Source organism: Toxotes jaculatrix, chromosome 11, assembly GCF_017976425.1.
Source record: "Toxotes jaculatrix isolate fToxJac2 chromosome 11, fToxJac2.pri, whole genome shotgun sequence".
Taxonomy (NCBI): domain Eukaryota; kingdom Metazoa; phylum Chordata; class Actinopteri; family Toxotidae; genus Toxotes; species Toxotes jaculatrix.
Genome location: NC_054404.1, coordinates 18,967,774 through 18,986,321, shown reverse-complemented (window position 1 = coordinate 18,986,321; position 18,548 = coordinate 18,967,774). Strand labels below are relative to the sequence as shown.

The following is an 18,548-nucleotide window of genomic DNA, read 5'->3' as shown; positions in this document are numbered from 1 at the left end:
CTTTTTTTGGCCGAAAAAAACGCCTTACTATACTATGACGTTTTTTATGACATTTTGAGGTCAAAAAAATTTTTGACGTTTTTTGCCCATAAAATACACCATACTATACTATGACGTTTTTTATGACATTTTGAGGCCGAAAAAAATTTTGACTTTTTTTGCCCGAAAAATACGCCATACTATACTATGACGTTTTTTATGACATTTTGAGGCCGAAAAAAAAATTGACTTTTTTTGCCAGAAAAAAACGCCTTACTATACTATGACGTTTTTTATGACATTTTGAGGTCAAAAATTTTTTTGACTTTTTTTGGCCGAAAAAAACGCCTTACTATACTATGACGTTTTTTATGACATTTTGAGGTCAAAAATTTTTTTGACTTTTTTTGGCCGAAAAAAACGCCTTACTATACTATGACGTTTTTTAAGACATTTTGAGGTCAAAAAAATTTTTGACTTTTTTTGGCCGATTTTGACGCCTTACTATACTATGACGTTTTTTTAAGACATTTTGAGGCCGAAAAAATTTTGGACTTTTTTTTCCCGAAAAAAACACCATACTATACTATGACGTTTTTTATGACATTTTGAGGCTGAAAAAAATTTTGACTTTTTTTGCCCGTAAAATACGCCATACTATACTATGACGTTTTTTATGACATTTTGAGGCCAAAAAAATTTTTGACTTTTTTTGCCAAAAAAAAAAAGCCATACTATACTATGATGTTTTTTATGACATTTTGAGGTCAAAAAAATTTTTGACGTTTTTTGCCCATAAAATACGCCATACTATACTATGACGTTTTTTTATGACATTTTGAGGTCAAAAAAATTTTGACTTTTTTTGCCCGAAAAATACGCCATACTATACTATGACGTTTTTTATGACATTTTGAGGCCGAAAAAAAATTTGACTTTTTTTGCCAGAAAAAAACGCCATACTATACTATGACCTTTTTTATGACATTTTGAGGTCAAAAATTTTTTTGACTTTTTTTGGCCGAAAAAAACGCCTTACTATACTATGACGTTTTTTAAGACATTTTGAGGTCAAAAAATTTTTTGACTTTTTTTGCCCATAAAATACGCCATACTATACTATGACGTTTTTTATTACATTTTGAGGCCGAAAAACAATTTTGACTTTTTTTTTCCCGAAAAAAACGCCTTACTATACTATGACGTTTTTTAAGACATTTTGAGGTCAAAAAATTTTTTGACTTTTTTTGGCCGATTTTGACGCCTTACTATACTATGACGTTTTTTTTAAGACATTTTGAGGCCGAAAAAAATTTGGACTTTTTTTTCCCGAAAAAAAAAAAGCCATACTATACTATGATGTTTTTTATGACATTTTGAGGTCAAAAATTTTTTTGACTTTTTTTGGCCGAAAAAAACGCCTTACTATACTATGACGTTTTTTATGACATTTTGAGGTCAAAAATTTTTTTGACTTTTTTTGGCCGATTTTGACGCCTTACTATACTATGACGTTTTTTATGACATTTTGAGGCCGAAAAATTTTTTGACTTTTTTTGCCCGAAAAAAACGCCATACTATACTATGACGTTTTTTATGACATTTTGAGGCCGAAGAAAATTTTGACTTTTTTTGCCCGAAAAAAATGGCATACTATACGATGACGTTTTTTATGACATTTTGAGGTCATACAAAAATATAACTTTTTTTGGCCGATTTTGACGCCTTACTATACTATGATGTTTTTTATGACATTTTGAGGTCAAAAAAATTTTTGACATTTTTTTTGGCCACTATTGACGCCTTACTATACTATGATGTTTTTTATGACATTTTGAGGCCGAAAAATTTTTTTGACTTTTTTTGGCCGATTTTGACTTCTTACTATACTATGACGTTTTTTAAGACATTTTGTGGTCAAAAAAAATTTTGACTTTTTTTGGCCGATTTTGACGCCTTACGGCCGTATGACATTTTTTTATGACATTTTGAGGCCAAAATAAATTTTGACTGTTTTTGGCCAATTTTGATGCCTTACTATACTATGACGTTTTTTATGACATTTTGAGGTCTTACTAAAATATGACTTTTTTTGGCATATTTTGACACCTTACTACACTATGACGTTTTTTATGACATTTTGAGGTCTTACTAAAATATGACATTTTTTGGCATATTTTGACGCCTTAGTATATTGTGAGGTGTTTCATGACATTCTGAGGTCTTACTAAAATAAACAGCCCGCCCATGATCAATAGATCCCAAAAACACAAAAATGTAACAGCGTGTAAATTATATGTTTTTTTAGGCTGTAATGTTGGCTATTTTAACATGGGGGTAAATGGATAATTGCTCACTTCTGGAGCCAGCCCCCAGCGGCAGCCAAGAAACACGAACGCGGAAGTGATCCTCACTGCTGAAACCTACAACTCTTGCCTTGGTTACGTTCCAGTCTGTGCCACCTGCGGCTGCGAGGACACGCTGCTGCGGTACACTGATACTGCAAATTATAGGGTAAAAAAAACGCGCCGACCACTGGCCGGGAACAGACCGGCCATTCGGGAAACCTCCCGATGGCCAGCCCGCCCCTGCTGCCAACAAAAGAGCACAAACAAGAGTTCATGTTGCCAAGCGAATCTGATGAATCTCCCTTAAACCTTTTGTCGGCTTTAAGAGTAGTCAAATAAAGCAAATCAGTGTCATTTATGATGATGCTGATTATTCTATATTATCAGTATTTATTTTATACTTTTAAATACACACAGTAATTAACAGCAACTTTGGAAAATGTGTATATTCCCTAAATAACTATCTGATAATTGCAATTCCCTACATAGCTGATGGGCTACTGGAAGAATGAAGTTTAATTTTATGGGCACTAGAGAGTCAATGTTAACTTTAAGTCTAAAAAGCCACTGGTGCAAGACATGGTAAATGATGTCCAGAAAGCAGCACCTATGAGACATGGAAGGTGTCTGTATGTGTTCTGGGAAACTTATGTTAATTTCTTTACCTGGGTCCATAAAAAAAGAAAAAAAAAAAAAACAACTCACCTGCTGCTCCATCACTACCCGAGCAAGAGCAGCCTGAACCACATTGGTTCTGTCAAGACAGTCCATGCAGTTGACTCTGAAGATTCCCTCCTGTTTGCAGATGACTCCTGCTTGGTCCACCCTGACAGAGGAGGACACATTCAGAATAGGATTAATTCATGATATTAAGATTTTCTGCTTATTTCATCTGATCAAGAACATATAGTAAAGCCTGGTGTTTTCTGTCTTACAAACAATGTTCATGTGATCAGCATTTCTATAAAAAAATGACAAAAATGTTGACATGACACTTACCAGGCCCACTTCATGTCAGTGATGATGTCAGAAATGGCATCTGTCAGTATTTGTACATTCTCAAACTTCATACCTCGGCTGAGAAACAGGATGTAAGAAACATAAAGGGGAAGTAAATGCATTGTGGTATAAAATAGATTTTCACGAATGATGGATGGAAGTTTCTCAATTGAGATAAGTGTCTCTCTCACCAGTGCTCGTGGAAGTCAAAGGAAACATATGTGAGGTTTGGGTTATTGTAAAGCAGGACTTGCTTCAGATATGCGTCGCCAATCAGCTTCTCTCGTCCACTCTGATCCACTAAGTTAATGATGACCTGCAGTAGAAAATAAATAGCGCTGTCATTTTAGCCTCGTGGATAACATGCACTGTGTGCCTCTCTCAGCCATTCCTGCAGAAACACACTGAGATGCTAAATGTCAGAGGACTGACAAATGAAATGGCACTTTTAATGGCACTGTGTCACGTGGACAAGGTTGACAAAGTTCACAATCTTTAAAAGGCCAAAAGTTTCGTTTTCTAAAAGCTTAAGTAACGTAACTGCTACATTTAAGCACCTGAACACTAACAGTTTTATCACAATTTAAATAGTCTGACCAAATACATTTTCTATCTGATTTATAATTGATACTCAGTATAGTCAAAGATAACACTACAGAGGTAATGGCAAAAAGTCTAGTCTAGTCACCACATGAGGTCCACGGGGGTTCAAAAACGAGAATAGCAGTAAGAACATTCCAATTATATGCAGTCACATGTGGCAGAATAACCAGAGTGGTGATAAATTTAAAATAACATTCCTAACAAGAGAATGATGTATGCAAGTAGTCAATAAATATGCTAAGCACATACCCAAGTATACACCTGGGGAAATGTGACTCACCTGCTTCTTGTACAGTTTAAGCTGCTCTTCAAAGTGAGCAGCAAAGTAAGACATGGTCTCTTTCTCTCCTGAAACATGAGAAAAATACAGAAATGGTTTTCATATACCGGATCTGGGCAAACACATTGAGAGATCTAGTTTGCAAACAAGAAAAGTGGTCTCCTATGCCAGCCAATAAGAAGCCAGGAAGCCAATCAAACTTTTCACATGAAGATATAGCAAATTGCCCATTTCCAAACAAGAAGCGCAAGGACCACTGACTGGCAAGATAACTATATTTGCCTGATATGTAAGATTTACATCAAATACACTGGACTGAGGACTAAAATCCAAAAAGAAAACATTGATACTGAATGAAATGTCTTTTTAAGATGCAGCTATAAATAAAAACTGGAAGTGCAAAGTCCATTATACTCAAAGCCTATGAAAAGCCCCTCCTGTAGGACCGTATGCATGATACTGTAGTTGTACTGACCTTTCTCTAAGCGGGGCCGGGGATTGTAGCGGTACCCTGCCTGGCTCCAGAAGACAGGCACAGAGCCACGAGTCTGCACAAAGGACAGAGTGTGGCTGTGCACGTGGATCAGCTGCTCTGTCTCCACATAGTTAGCCACATGGCCATCTGTATCCACGCCTCTGCGTTTGTACCGCATCCCTTTGGGCAAAGACAATGCATCAACATTCAGATTATTTATATCACAGATCAAAACAAGACTGTATACCAAGTTATTCCAAGCTTTTATTGTGAAAGAAATCCTATTTGCATGTGGGGTAAAAATCTCTCCTAATTACAAAATTTGAATCACTGTTCCAGCACGACCTTCCTCTGGGCCAAGCTAACAGTGACTGCACTGTTGCTCTACCTGCACGGTGGCGGCTACGTCTGGAGATCAGGGCCACAGTGAAGCGAGGATGGATGTCATCAACACAGGTGACCTCCTGTGGTGGGGTCTCCGGGCTGCTCCTCTCCTCATCGGATGTCTCGTTGTAGTTCACCACCAGTTCCTCCACTTGTACAAACCCCTGGATGATTGGTATCACCCAGAAGTCAACATCTGGGACCTGGAGCAGCCAAAGAGTGAGAGAAAAAAAAAAGGATAAGAAAATTGCTGTTTGTCAGGCTGATAAGGAAGCACTTTGCATTCACAAAATATCCAAAGTAGATAATCTTCCATAACCTCCAGAGCCATTATCCCTTCTTCAGAAGAATATTTTCATACTCTTCTGATTAAGCTCTGGTAATTATCAGCAAATACAACTGCCACACTTAAACAGCAGGGCCAGCTACGCTCTTTGAGCTGTAAAGAAACACACTACTACTGTGTCAGCAACTGTCAAAGAATCAAATCTTTATTTACTCATTTAATTCTTATTCAATTCCAAAAACAGTAAAAACCACAATAAGCAGTAAAAGTCTGTATTTCTGTGTGTAAAAATCAATTACCTGAAGATCAATAAGGTCTTGGATCATGTGCTTATTCCAGAAGAAGCGGTCGTCCACCTTTCACAGAGATTAACAGCTACAGTCAGTCAGATGTAAGGCAACATATGTAGGAAAAGAGCAGTGAGTCCAACTTCATGTTACTGTTTCTCTCCAAACCTGTTTCCATAAGGGCAAGCTGGTCTTTTCTGAGTCTCCCTGACGTTGCACGGTGTTTGTCAGGTCGTAGGTCATGCTGTAGTAGAAGGAGTCGGAGTCCATAAATATCTTGTACAGCTCATCCAGCAGCCGCCTCTCCAGCCGCTCCTTCTCTTTGTTTTCCTTGACCTGGAAGGCAGGGGAATACTAATATGGGTGGGTGGACAGAAAAGAGCAGTAAGTTGACAAAGGAAAGAAAGAAAAACCCCACGAGAACCTCAAAGCCTTTAAAAATGGAGCAGATAGAAAAAGAAAAGACAGGTGGCGTGAGGTTTTGAAGATGACATAATACATTTTAATAAATCGTGCAACACAAAAATACCTTTTTCTTGATGGGCACAGCCACATTAGATTTGATCTGACTTAGAGTCTTCATCAAAAACTTTGACTCGTCTGGAGACTGGGCCAATTTCTCTGTTTTGTCAATTCCAAAGTGATGCTTCTTGCAAAGCTGAAAAACAGGATCTTCTGTCAAATTTACGCACTTACACAGATATTATCAACATGACAGTGGTATTTAGAAAATTAAAGGTTAAAATAAGGTCAGTTTGATGATGTGATACCACCTTAAATTTCTTAAAACCAAACTCTTGCTGAAAAATCTATGAGATTCAAATTGGGAAACTAATACACCACAAAAATAAAGAAAACAAAGTTTGATTCTACTGTCTACATACTGCAAAAAACTACAACCAAATTAACACTCTATACAGCTCTCATTTTCCTAGACTAGCACAGTAAACAATCTCACAGCAACACTGAGCTATAGGATTTCTACGCACAGAACGAGTGGATCATTCTGCAGTACAGGGACAATGTATAACGGGAAGGGGTCTAAAAGCCGATCCAGGACCAGTCATCCTGCTCTGCATTTACTCACTTGAAAATATTCTGTCTCACCATCCATGAAGCTCCCCTGAAAGACTGAAATCTTAGCAACAGTCAACTTCCTCTGAGATCTATTACAGAATTTTTTTACGCCCGCATTTAATTTTCACTCTAAATGTGTGGGTGAAAATGAACCAGATCTTTTCATAAAATAAAAAAATAACAACTACATCTCATTTTGCACCACTGTCAGCTCATCTTCAGGATGAATCATACGCTGACGCATACAGGGTATTCTTGGGTACATCAAAAAAAAAACAATTTAGTATTCTCACAAGCACTGTTATAATGATTGTCAAGGGGGCTGAATGCAATAATTAAAGCACATCTACATGAACACTACTTCGAATGTCTCATTTACAGTATTAATATGCACACCTCCAGCTCAAGCTCCTGGGGCTCTTCATCAGACAGAGGAATGACAGCTATCTTGGTGATCTTGTAGACTTTGTGGTTGCCTGGTAAATGGCCCACCAGTGCTTTCTGGCGGATTAATACGAGGCCGAGAGGAAGATCTGCCAAGAGGAGAAAGAGGAGAAAGAGGAAGGGGGAGTTGCATCACGGGTGCAAAATTCCTCACATTCTGAAAGGTGTGAAGAAAGCAGCTGCACACCAGCCTCTAACTACACGTTTTTTTTAATAAGGCAACACAGGACATCTGGTAAATAAATATTAAAATCATGTCAATCTATCTGATCTACCAGAATACTATCATTTTTTCTCACATATTTTCTTGTGAAGGGTATAATATCAAATGTCCCAACCCAGGGCCCACAGAGGAAGGCAATAAACTAAACCAGACTTATCATCAATTGAATCATCACCATCCGCTCACTCCTTTTCAGAACTACATTTCAAAGTACTTTTCACACCTTTCCTTGTGAATAAGAAAGATACTAAGTACTGGATGATTTGGTGACTCTACTGCCCACAGATGGAAAATGCTGTCTGTTCAAAGGTTTCTCATCCTCCACTTACCTGTGTGAAGCTGTATCTTTCCGATGACACCTTCCACCAAACCCAAACACACTGGATTCCAAGCCAACAGCAGGTCTGTCGCTGAAATAAAAACATGGAGATGAAACATGAAAACTGTGGTGTAGCAAGGCGGCACAGCAAGATATGCTTTAGGCCAGACAAGCAGCCAGGATGAAACACTACATATTTGTAATTACAGGCCCATGTAGGGCACTCCGCTAAATGAGGCCTCAAGTTCTCTTTCTTGCATCTCTTCTGTCAGAAACAGCTAAATATTTACACGACAAACTTCACCTAAAAGTTAACCACACAAAAGGGTACCTCATGTCAAGGTTGGCTGATTTCCTGTTACCACTCAAACTCCTGTTTTGATACCTAGTGAAACAGTATTCACCACAACTTGGTAGCAAATTTGTGGTCGATGTAAATGCAACTTAACAACCTTTAGATAGAAGTACATGACTAAATATGTATCAGTGATATAGGCCTGTCATTCTTCATGCACATTTACATGAGAAGTACATTTTACGGAAGACGGTGCAACTTGACTGAAGAAAAAAAAACTGGTCTGTCTACATTTACTGCCTCCTTCAAACAGCAGGCAAACTTGAAGTCAGTTATGGCAATGAACAAACTCAGTGACAAAAAGGAAAAACTGGAATGATCAGCACTGGTGATGGATTAAACATTACGGCCGAGGAAATTGGAAAAATGTGAAGGGTGTGGCAACTGTACGCAGCCTTAGACAATGCTTCTTCCTGTTCTACTAGCCAGTGAATTTCATGTACAAGAGAACTGGGTGTGAGGGGCCCCTGCCAGGAAGGTCTCACAGAAAAACAAAAACAAAAAAAGTAATAGAACAACTTCACTCTGAACGAGTAATATCATGGAAATACTTCGCTGTGTGCCTGAGAGAGGAGTGGAAAGCCAGTGAGGAGTGGAAACCCTTTTTCCAATTAAATAATGAAACAGTGGTGCAACTAAAAACCTGTTCAGGATGGCTGCACAGCCACACAACTTCAACAGACAACTTCAGGATAACACGCACAGGCCTTGTCTAATGAAACTTTTCTCTTAGTTCAGCGGTTCTTTCACTTTGGCTGGGAATGTGCGATTCCCACAGTATTTCATTTACTAGGAAAGCATTCTGTGTCACAGCTTTGGGCATCAGCAGCAGCACAGTACTTACCTCTGCAATGTGACCAAGGTGTAATGCCAGGAGCTGCTTTACAGGCCTCAGTAACACATAACATGCTGGTTTGAACCTGTTGTTTTATTTTATTTTTTATTTTTATTTTTATTTTTTTGCCTTAATGCTGTTTCACATCAGAGTGGTATTATAGTTTTGTAATAGCTATTAGGAACAGCACATCTGCTGAGCTGTCAGAAGTAAAGCACATGGCACGTATGGCGACATCCTGTTATATATTCACGGTTTTATAGTGATGTGCTATGTCTGTCTGATCTAAGGAAGAACTGAAGAGTCAAATTTACCCTCCGGTGTGTAACATAAGAAGCAAAGCAAGAACTTTGGAGTCGGTCTGGGGTGTTGGCACTCCCGGAATGAAAGCTAGGGACGATGATTTCAAGACTTAGGAATGGCGCATCCCGCACTGTCGAGCTCTACTTTACCCAAAAATAAAAACATTGTTCTGTTTATAAGGCAGCTGGTTAATTTGGAGCAATAAAACGATAAGGACAACGTTTATTACACAGATGAAAGTAACACGGACGAGGGAGAGATAATACTAAGCCGCAGAGGTCTTTAAGACACATGGTGACAAAGCCGCCCGTAAAATAATGTTTGTCAGTTCCAGACAGGTCCAGAGAAACATAGCTTTTGTTTCACTCTGATCGGTAATAAATGCCGAATGTGAGTTTCAGGTAAATGGCCAGCTGCAGCAGGGAAAGCTGTCATCCAGCAAACATACGTACCAGGTCTGACCGTCATGGTCCCATCTTTTCGGCTGCACCACAGAGCACGGTCCCCGCTCTGGAGAATGTAATCGTCCTTGGCTTGGAACAGCTCCATTTCGTCCCTTTACGTTACACAAAAATAAGCAACTAGCTGGCTCAGCAGCCAGGTACTGTTAAATATCAGCGTCCACGTCTTGGGGGTTAACTGTAGCTAGCCACGGTTAGCTCTTTTCCCCACAGGCTGCTGAGATACGGTGGCTAGCCAGCTAGCGAGCTAGCGGCGGCGGCGGCAGCAGCTGGATGAGTGTCGGATTTGTTTACTCCACATCTACGCATGTTGGTGATCAAATTCCCTTTCTACAGGAGAGGAATCCCTTCCCACAGATATGCCGGACAGGCTGAAGGTAAATACACATCAGTGAGTGGGAAAGTGTCCTGGCAGCAGCTGGTGTGAGGCGTTAAAGACGTAACCGACAGTTTCCTGCTCTAAACAATAACACGTGATCTGTGACTGAGCCGTCATCACCGGTGTACAGGTACTGTACATTAAAACATATGTCCAACCATCTACTGAAGGATCCGAGTCATTATTAACCATATGATGCTCATATATGTTGAAGAAGCCATGCGCAAATAACCGGACTGCCCATTCTGGTAAAAGTCTCAATTTGGCAAGATCAATAATGTGACTCTTAATTAGATTGGCTTGATCCCAGCGATATTATCACCTGCATGTGTACTTTCTGTTTAACGTGATACTTACATTTCATGGAAAGTGCAGATACACATCTCTTGTTCAGTGTCAGCAAGGCGGATACTGAATCTGAGGGATGTTTTTTTTAATAGGGGGATTACACATAAAACAATCATCAAAAAAAAAAACTAAATAAATTCTGATGATAGAGGTTTAGGTTATTTGCAAATTAAAAAAAAAAAAAAAGAAAGAAAGAAAGAACAAAACCCACAATTTATGTCCCCACCCGCGTACGAATAAGGGCACAGACATGTTGTCAGTTATGACTCAGTGGGGCCCTCCGGGAAGAGGCAGAGAGCAGCTGACCACAGATAGAGACATAACTGAGAGTGCTGCTGACTGGATTAGGGACACATCCTTAAAGGCAAAGGGGGAGCACAGACAGACATACACAAGAAAGATATGGATTTCTTTAGTAGGGAGTAAACATGTGCACCTTCACGACAGGTTTAGATACATGCACACAATGATATGCTACCTACTGCAGTGAAAAAAAAAGCTAAAGAAAAGTAGTGCTGAAACAATTATTCAATCAATCAATTAGGTTTTGGTAAGTCGGTTTTAAAGCGAATATATCAAACACACCCTCAATCCAGCTTCTAAATACTGTGGCTTGCTGCTTTTCTTTATCTCGTGTGATTGTAATCTAAATATCTGTGGGTGTGCGATTGTTTGTCAGACCAAAGAAAGAAGCCAACAGTAACTCAGATTCTCTCCGAATAATATAATACTGCTACCAGGCTCCTGAAAATAATGGTAGTAAAAATAAGTTAAAAAAAAAATTCACTCATGTCAAATACATTTTATTTTCAACCATACCAACAAGATAGACTTGCTTTCAACACTGCATCAGCCTGCTACTCATAAACTGTGATCAACTATAAGCCACAATCCATAATTTGTAAAAGTGTGTTAGGCAGTGACCCTCCCTTAAAGATGGCTTGTGATTGTATTACAGTGATAAATTACTACACAAAAAAAAAAAAAAAAAAAAAAAAAAATCAGGGTAATAGGAAAAGTAATTCTGAAAACAACAGACTGCAGTTTTCTTCATCTGTTTATGAACTGGGCATTTTCTCACAGTTGGCATTTTTAAGGCCATTTTTGTGTTGGTGTTATTACAGATTGTGGCTTTGGTAGTTATACAAGGACATCCTGAAAGTGTGATTCCTAATTAGCACCAAGTGCTGATTGTCTCACATCTCAAGTAAGATACACCATCTCACCTCCATTTGTCATTACACATTCATAAATGTACCAAAATACTATATAATGATATAAATACTGATATAATGTCTTGAAAGAACAAGTAAACCAATGCACATACAAACACTCAAACACATCAATCAAAACTTGTGTAACTGATATATTTCAAATGAAGTTCTGCTGAACTTTCAGCAAGATACATTTCAGTGATGGCAAAGTGCAAAGATGGTAAAATCAGTAATGCACCAAAAAGCAGCATCTAACAAACATATTCACTGTATTCTGTGACAAAGCAGTTCCAACATGGCCATGTGGCCATAAAGGGGAAAATGCTTTTCTATTGGCTGAGTTTTGCAGTGAGTTCTGCTTTAAAGCCCCAATGTTTGCACTTGTGTACTAAGTGACGAGCTAAGTGGATTAAGAAAAGCTCCGTACAATATTTGATCAAGACAAAAGGCAACCACACATAACATTTCTTAGGAAAATACTTCTAGTTTACTTCCATTTATTGATAAAGGCCTCTTATTCAAACTTTAATTTGACTAGAAATTGTTGTCAACACCTTGATCATGACAGCTGTCTTATTATGAAGACATTGGCACAACATAGAAGGCAACAACATTGGCTTGAAAAAACATGATTGCACTGAGCTACCATCAATTATGTGCTGAATGGCAGGAAATACCAACACTGTTAATCAATGCATGCAACTTCCACAAATGCTGTAGATAGAGGAGGAGGAGGGTTAGCCGGAGCAGACGTGTTCACTATCAAATATACAGCAGGTTATCCTTCTCTCCTCTTGATCATGGAGTGTGCAGTCATTATGATATCTCCTTTGCCATCTCGACATTCTCCTTGGTGATCATGCTGGGCTCTCCTTTCTGTGTCAAGTTGTCTCCCTCCATTGGGGTGTCGCTAGAAGGCTTGGCTGGCTGCTCCTCCAGTTGCTCCAGTTCTTCCAGTATGGTCTGAACACGGCGGACTCCATCCCGTCTCGCCTGCCGTACATCCACACGACCCTCTGGGTCAACTGAGTCCAGTGCTAAGAGCTCTTTGGTCAGCAGTTCCTCCAGTAACAAGTATTTCTTATCATTCTTCTTTCCATCAAAACATTTCACATCCTGCTCCAGTTTAGCGACCCGTTCAACTATCTGCTGTACCTTAGCCAAGCCTGGGTGGATTGGGCACTGGGCAGCCTGTTCAGCCTCTACCTTTACAGGTGGGACCTCTTGGGGAACAGATGCCGTGTCCTGGGCTTCTGGTTTTGGAGGTATTTGAACTGTGATATCTGCAGTATGTTGCTGTGGTTGCTCTGGTTTCTGTGGCGGCTGGAACTGTAGCTGCGACTGCATTAACTGTTCAGGCTGCTGAGGCTGTGGGGACGTCTGAGGTGGTGCCTGCTGGAAGTGTTGTGGCTGTTGGAACTGCTGTGGTTGCTGAGGTGGAGGCTGTTGGAAGTGTTGAGGTTGTTGAGGCCTTTGGATGTCAGCTTCTGTGTGCAATGGCTGTGGGAGCTGCGTGTTCTCAGGTTTCTGTTGCGTGCTTTGTTGTTCCTGCTCCATTTTCTGGGGTGCGTCTCTTGTGAGGACATGCTGTTGAGCCTTAGAAGTTAAAAAGAAGTCATTTGGAGGTGTCATAATGCAGGTCAACACATACTGATGTGAAAATCAAACATGTTTGAACGTCAACAAAAATCCAAGTGAATACACACAAAACTTTAATCACCTGTGGTCTTTCTCCAAGTACCTGCGTTATAATTGGTGACTGGCTTCTAATGTGAGGTGGGAGGTGAATAGAAGCAGCATCGCGATGCTGAGGAAACAGAACTGGAGAAGCTCTTTCCCGGGGGGGCTGCATTGCTGCAGAGTAGCCAGGCCATTCGTCTGTCTGAAGGCGATGGAAGGGCTGCTGGTGCTCTGAGTAGGGGATGCGCTGAGAGTGTCTACTCTCAGTACGTCCAGAGGGATTTAACTGAGCATGTGTTTGTGTTTGGCCTCCTCCGCCCTCATGGATCACTGGGATAGGGATGTAACCTGCTTGAAGTCCAGTGCTGCTGGGCCGTGGGGGTTGGTGATGAGAGACAGTATGAACCTTAAAAGTAAAAGAACAAATTGAAACAGTGAACATTCAGTGTTTGGTCATTTGTTTCCAATTAAAGAAATTCTGCATACACAGTATTTAGTGACATATATCAGAAAACTAGCCAGACCTACCTCTGGTGTTTGTGAAACAGGTGAGCTGACCTTTCCTGGATCAGAGGAGCAGCTGTCTGAAGGTCCATGTAAAGGTGATCTAGGTCTGCAAGGGGGGCCTGCTGTCGGGGAAGGTGTTCGCCCATCTGTTCGGATATTCTGTGCAGTGGCCGGCTGGATGTAGGAATAACATGGATGCTGTTGCTGCCTCAGTTCTGCGCCTTCGTGGAAGACCGGGATGGGAACATAACCTGGGCGAAGAATGGGGTGCTTCATCTCCCTCACAAAGGTCTTCTGTGTCTCCTGAGGGCTTGGTTCAGGTGGTATGTTGGGTCCATTTGCTGACACTTCTCTGACCTGAAACACAGCCAACAGTGGATTGATATGATTTAAAATGTTAAATTGGCTTATTTTGAGCAATTAGAAGTTATAAAATTTATAAGAACTCTATATAAGAAATTCTTGACAGTTTTAAACCAAGCTATTCTTGCTTACAGTTGAATAAAAGATGTAATGTTACTTTCATTTGCTAAATTATTTAGATATGAGCTCCTCCACTAAGAGACATTTAAATTAAGTCCACCCAAAACTGTACAAATGAACCATCACAGATTCAGCATCCTTATCTGAATATCCACTGGTAAACCTGTTATCTTCAAAAACTCATTACAGACATATTAATACGTAAACCCAAATGGTTTCCAAAACCTGGAGGTATTTTTAATAGGGAACGTTCTCTCAGTCCTGAGATAACGGGAAAGGTTATAGGTTAAAATGTAGCATTTCCCCAGAGGGACGCCAAAAGTATCACCTCTCCGAGGATTCGATAAATGAAAATAACTTCTGATTAACAGAGACTCTTGCACATTTCCAGTCAGGCAGCTGCTGTGTTTGCGTTTTCCTATTTTGCTCCACAACCAGAGTGAAATCATTCACCTGGCTGAATTTCCCGACTTATCTCACACACATTAGTTTGGCACACCCTCTAAACTAACATGTTATTAGGTAATCATCATTATGTCATACAGAGAAAGTGAAATCTTTTTGCTCTGTCATTTGATAAATTTTTCGAGGAGGAAAGAGTCAACGTTTGAGTCGTTTTTGAATAAACTTTCATGAATGATTAACTGAATTTGCCTTGTGTCCGTCTTCTTTGAGCACACCTATTCTGGTCTGGTCGTCAGGAGAAGAACATGAATAATCCTGGAATACATTTGTATAAATAAAATACTAAGAATCAGAACAGAAATTAGTGCCAGTTGGGAACTTACTATTGCAGGAACTACAATACCATTACAACTATAATATAACAATAATTACAATAATAATAAAAATAATTACAACTATCTACACATTCCTGTTTCTCAGACACATCAGGAATAATGCTGTAAATTTCCATTAGTCAAACTATATATTTTTTTGTTATTATTGCTCTCATAGTGTATCAAGCGACTAGACATCTGCCACTGACAGCTATGGAGAGGTACAAGCAACAGGTCAACTGATAGTTCAGCACTCTGGCAATGATATATCAGAAAAGAAAATCAATGTTTGCCTCTATCCATTAAAGCAAATACAGAAGTCCACAGAACAAAAACTGCATTTATATGTAAGCCAGTGGCAGGCATTTTCCCTAAAGACAGAACTTATGAAATAGCTGTGAACGACCCTTTGCCCTCTGCCATTTCAGTATGGGACACTGCACACTGCCAGCACCACTGCACCAATTTTATCCCCTGACAGCTGTGTCTTTCTAGCAGATTCGTCGGGACACTAACTTTGGACAACAGTGTCTCTCCCTCAGACGAAAGATTACCAACTGGCAGCCTGTGAAGCTCACTTCAGCCCACGGGTTTTCTCCGCAGACCTCTCATATTTTCACAACGTGTATTAAACACATACGACAGGCAGGGCAGCCAGCACCTCTGTCATGCAGTATACTCCACAGGCCGAAGTGAACTGGATCAGCCTCAATCCATGTAAGGGAAAAAGTTTAATATGAGCCGGGCGTCGCAGTGTTTCCCAACATGAAAGACGCGTAATTAAAATGCTGGAAGCCCGATCATAGGTAGCCTTTACATACTGCAGGGTGAGTCATCGAGTAATAATAGTATTAGATCATGACACGGGAACATTACGGGGTTGATCACCCGTTATAATAGGCTTATGAGCTGTCTGTGAGGGGGAGGTGACGGTGCCAAACAAGGCCTATGGTCAACAAGATTAATATATAACAGTGATGTAGCACAACGCTTTTGCTGCTTTAGCCAACCACGCACCGTTACCGACGTAGCAACGCATTAAAAAAAATAGCCGTTAAAGAGTTGTACGGCCGTTAGCCGTCAACGTTCACAAACCAACTTTATCCCGCCGCTCTTTTACCTTTTTCGTGTCGTGTCTCGGGTCATTCCAGGTTGTCGTGCGGTTGTTGTGATCCACAAAGAAGGGCCATCCTGTCTGAGGGTCAATTTTTACTTCCCAGCCGAGGGGGAGAGGGTCGTTGTCATTATTTGCCATTGTCAGTATCGGCGACTGTGTCTTCATGCCGTTCATGTTGCTGGCTGTCGAGTACTGAGACATTTTATACAGGCGACGGACGCTTTAAAGATTCCTTCAAGTGACGTGGAAAAGTGGGCTGGAAGTTTCTCGAAATAGCCGGGTTAATGTTGGGGGCGGACAGCGCTGGATACGGTGGCATGGGTTCTCAAACTTGTTATGTCGCAGACCCCCAAACATAGACACAAAGTAAACCCCTGCTCTGTTTCTTTTTCTTTCTTTTTTTTTTTTTTACCGCCACAGGAAGCCCGAGGATTTGGAGGATTTGTTTTGATGCAGCTGCGGTGGAAGTGACAGCTGATTGGGATATCTTCACCATAATTTTGATGGGACTCTCTGGAGCTCAGTGACCCATGCGCCCTGCACCCCAGTTTGAGAACCATTTTCTGTGTATGAGACAAGGGAATCCCAGGGTTTTTCATAATAAAAGATTCTCCAAATAGATGTACTCAGACTCCCACATGGTAAATCTTGTCCAAGGGAACTCAGTCTGGGTTTGCTATGATTTGGTACAGAGTTACATAACACTGGTGGTGTGATACAGTGTGGGCACAGTGACACCTCTAATGACAGATCTTCCTTAATCGCTGGACTACTCCATTTCAGCCTCATACTATAAGGGAAATGCTAGTAAATCAAAGTCATCCTCACTTGGCTGGAGACTGTCTGAAACCATCACATGGATTTTTAGAGATAATCAAACACAGTTTGGACTTTGCACTTGAAGACAGTGGTTGATTTCTGTATTTTTGGACACTTTCAGAAAATTCTGAGAAAACTGGCAATAACGAATCCTGTATTACATAGCCTGTGGAGCCAAGTCCTGTAAATGAGTGTTTATAAGTGTAAATAAACATCACCTTTCAAAATCCCCATATACAGAGTATAGAGAGTATATACAGAGTGTAGAGTTTGAATGGGGAAAAGTCAGATCCATAAATATTTTCCAACAGGAGTACTATCATGAAGTGGGCCAAATTACATCAGTATACTGTAGCCCCTCTCTTGAATCCCAGTGCGTGTGTACTAGTGACACAAACACTTCTTGTTGTGATTTTTCTGCCTGAGGAAAATTTTACAGTCAGTCCTACATAGTTCAGCTGTATGTGCTACAATAATGCACTGATGCCTGTAGTCTGTGGAATCATTCATGCAGTGATAGATCACATTGACAAATGATTATCAGATTCCTCATTCAGTGATGTTGTCAATGTTTCCAGACTATTCACACGCTAAAACTTAGGGGCATCTCTGGCTTTTGCGATCCGTGCAACCAACACTGACAAGACATGTATCTGATAACCACCCTACACCATCCTGCCTTGACCCCTCTCTGAGGTGATTTCTAATGATATAAAGATCTCAGTGTCACTCAACACAAACTGGATCCACCAATCCTTGTGGAGAAAAGTGACTGAAGAAAAATTTTTTAGTAACATTTGGTAGAAAGGTTTTGGTGGAAAATTTGGAGACAATTTGACAGAAGAAATTATATGTATTGGCCCTTTATTAAAATGATTTCAAAATAAAAGTACCTGCCAAAAAAAATCCTGTCTTTGGCGCCCCCCAGTGAATGAAAACATACATTTAGGCAGACATCAATACCCCCTTTCATACACAAACAAACAATTAAATAACTACGTTATTTATTTATTAAATTATTTGTTGAAAATAAACAGCATTTATTTATTTATTTATTTATTTTAACTGTTAGTGTAAATGGACAGTCTGTATATGTGGAATAGACTGATCAAATTTTAAAATGCAGATTAGATCATGTTCTTAATTTGATTATTTATTATTTTGATAACGTGGTCAATACTACACTTTAATACAACATGTGTACAGTAAGAATAACACTGCTTTAAGCCAGAATTTGTTAGTCAAAGCATGAATGTGTTATTACATACGCGATCACACTGTAGCCACACTGTGACACCTGAGCTCTGGTTCCAGAAAGGTCGCGAGGGTTCGAACCATTGCAAACCGTCCTACACCGGTATTTAAAACAAGCCTACTGTTTCGTTCCACTTCAAAATAAAAGTCTCTCACGCAAATTACTTCCAAACATTGCCAAATGTGGTAAGATAAGTACTGAATGTGCTCGTTGTTTGGCCTTTTGTATGCATCAGTTAACTAATAACCCAGATAAATATAACTATCCTTAAGACATGTATCATTTCTGCTGGTGAAACTGAAAACATTG

General features: G+C 39.9%; 2 protein-coding genes across 5 annotated transcripts in view; both read right to left on the bottom strand.

The window, feature by feature from the left end:
* inpp5f (inositol polyphosphate-5-phosphatase F) overlaps positions 1-10,106 on the bottom strand; it is a 42,814-nt gene extending 32,708 nt beyond the window's left edge. For 2 of the 3 annotated variants that reach the window (XR_005894879.1, XM_041049564.1), the window contains exons 1-12: positions 9,650-10,106; positions 7,715-7,795; positions 7,115-7,251; positions 6,171-6,299; positions 5,810-5,995; positions 5,654-5,710; positions 5,073-5,271; positions 4,685-4,864; positions 4,210-4,277; positions 3,518-3,642; positions 3,327-3,404; positions 3,033-3,153 (exon numbers count right to left, since the gene is read on the bottom strand). Coding sequence is in view for 2 of the 3 variants with exons in the window: in XM_041049564.1 (XP_040905498.1) it covers positions 3,033-3,153; positions 3,327-3,404; positions 3,518-3,642; positions 4,210-4,277; positions 4,685-4,864; positions 5,073-5,271; positions 5,654-5,710; positions 5,810-5,995; positions 6,171-6,299; positions 7,115-7,251; positions 7,715-7,795; positions 9,650-9,746 (1,458 nt within the window). In the remaining variant the exon portion in view is untranslated. The remainder of the gene's footprint in view (positions 1-3,032; positions 3,154-3,326; positions 3,405-3,517; positions 3,643-4,209; positions 4,278-4,684; positions 4,865-5,072; positions 5,272-5,653; positions 5,711-5,809; positions 5,996-6,170; positions 6,300-7,114; positions 7,252-7,714; positions 7,796-9,649) is intronic. The other variant, XM_041049565.1, reaches the window with a different exon arrangement.
* A 1,066-nt stretch (positions 10,107-11,172) lies between these two features.
* Positions 11,173-16,715, bottom strand: bag3 (BCL2 associated athanogene 3). 2 transcript variants are annotated; one of them, XM_041049191.1, is made up of 4 exons: positions 16,169-16,715; positions 13,808-14,143; positions 13,341-13,685; positions 11,173-13,195 (listed from the first exon to the last, which is right to left on the bottom strand). In XM_041049191.1, exons 1-4 carry the CDS (start codon positions 16,364-16,366, stop codon positions 12,416-12,418), a joined length of 1,659 nt encoding a protein of 552 aa, XP_040905125.1. In that variant the 5' UTR covers positions 16,367-16,715; the 3' UTR covers positions 11,173-12,415. The 2 variants fall into 2 exon arrangements, with proteins under 2 accessions (XP_040905125.1, XP_040905124.1); XM_041049190.1 differs by having other exon boundaries at positions 13,320-13,685; positions 16,169-16,493.
* Positions 16,716-18,548: the final 1,833 nt, after the last annotated feature.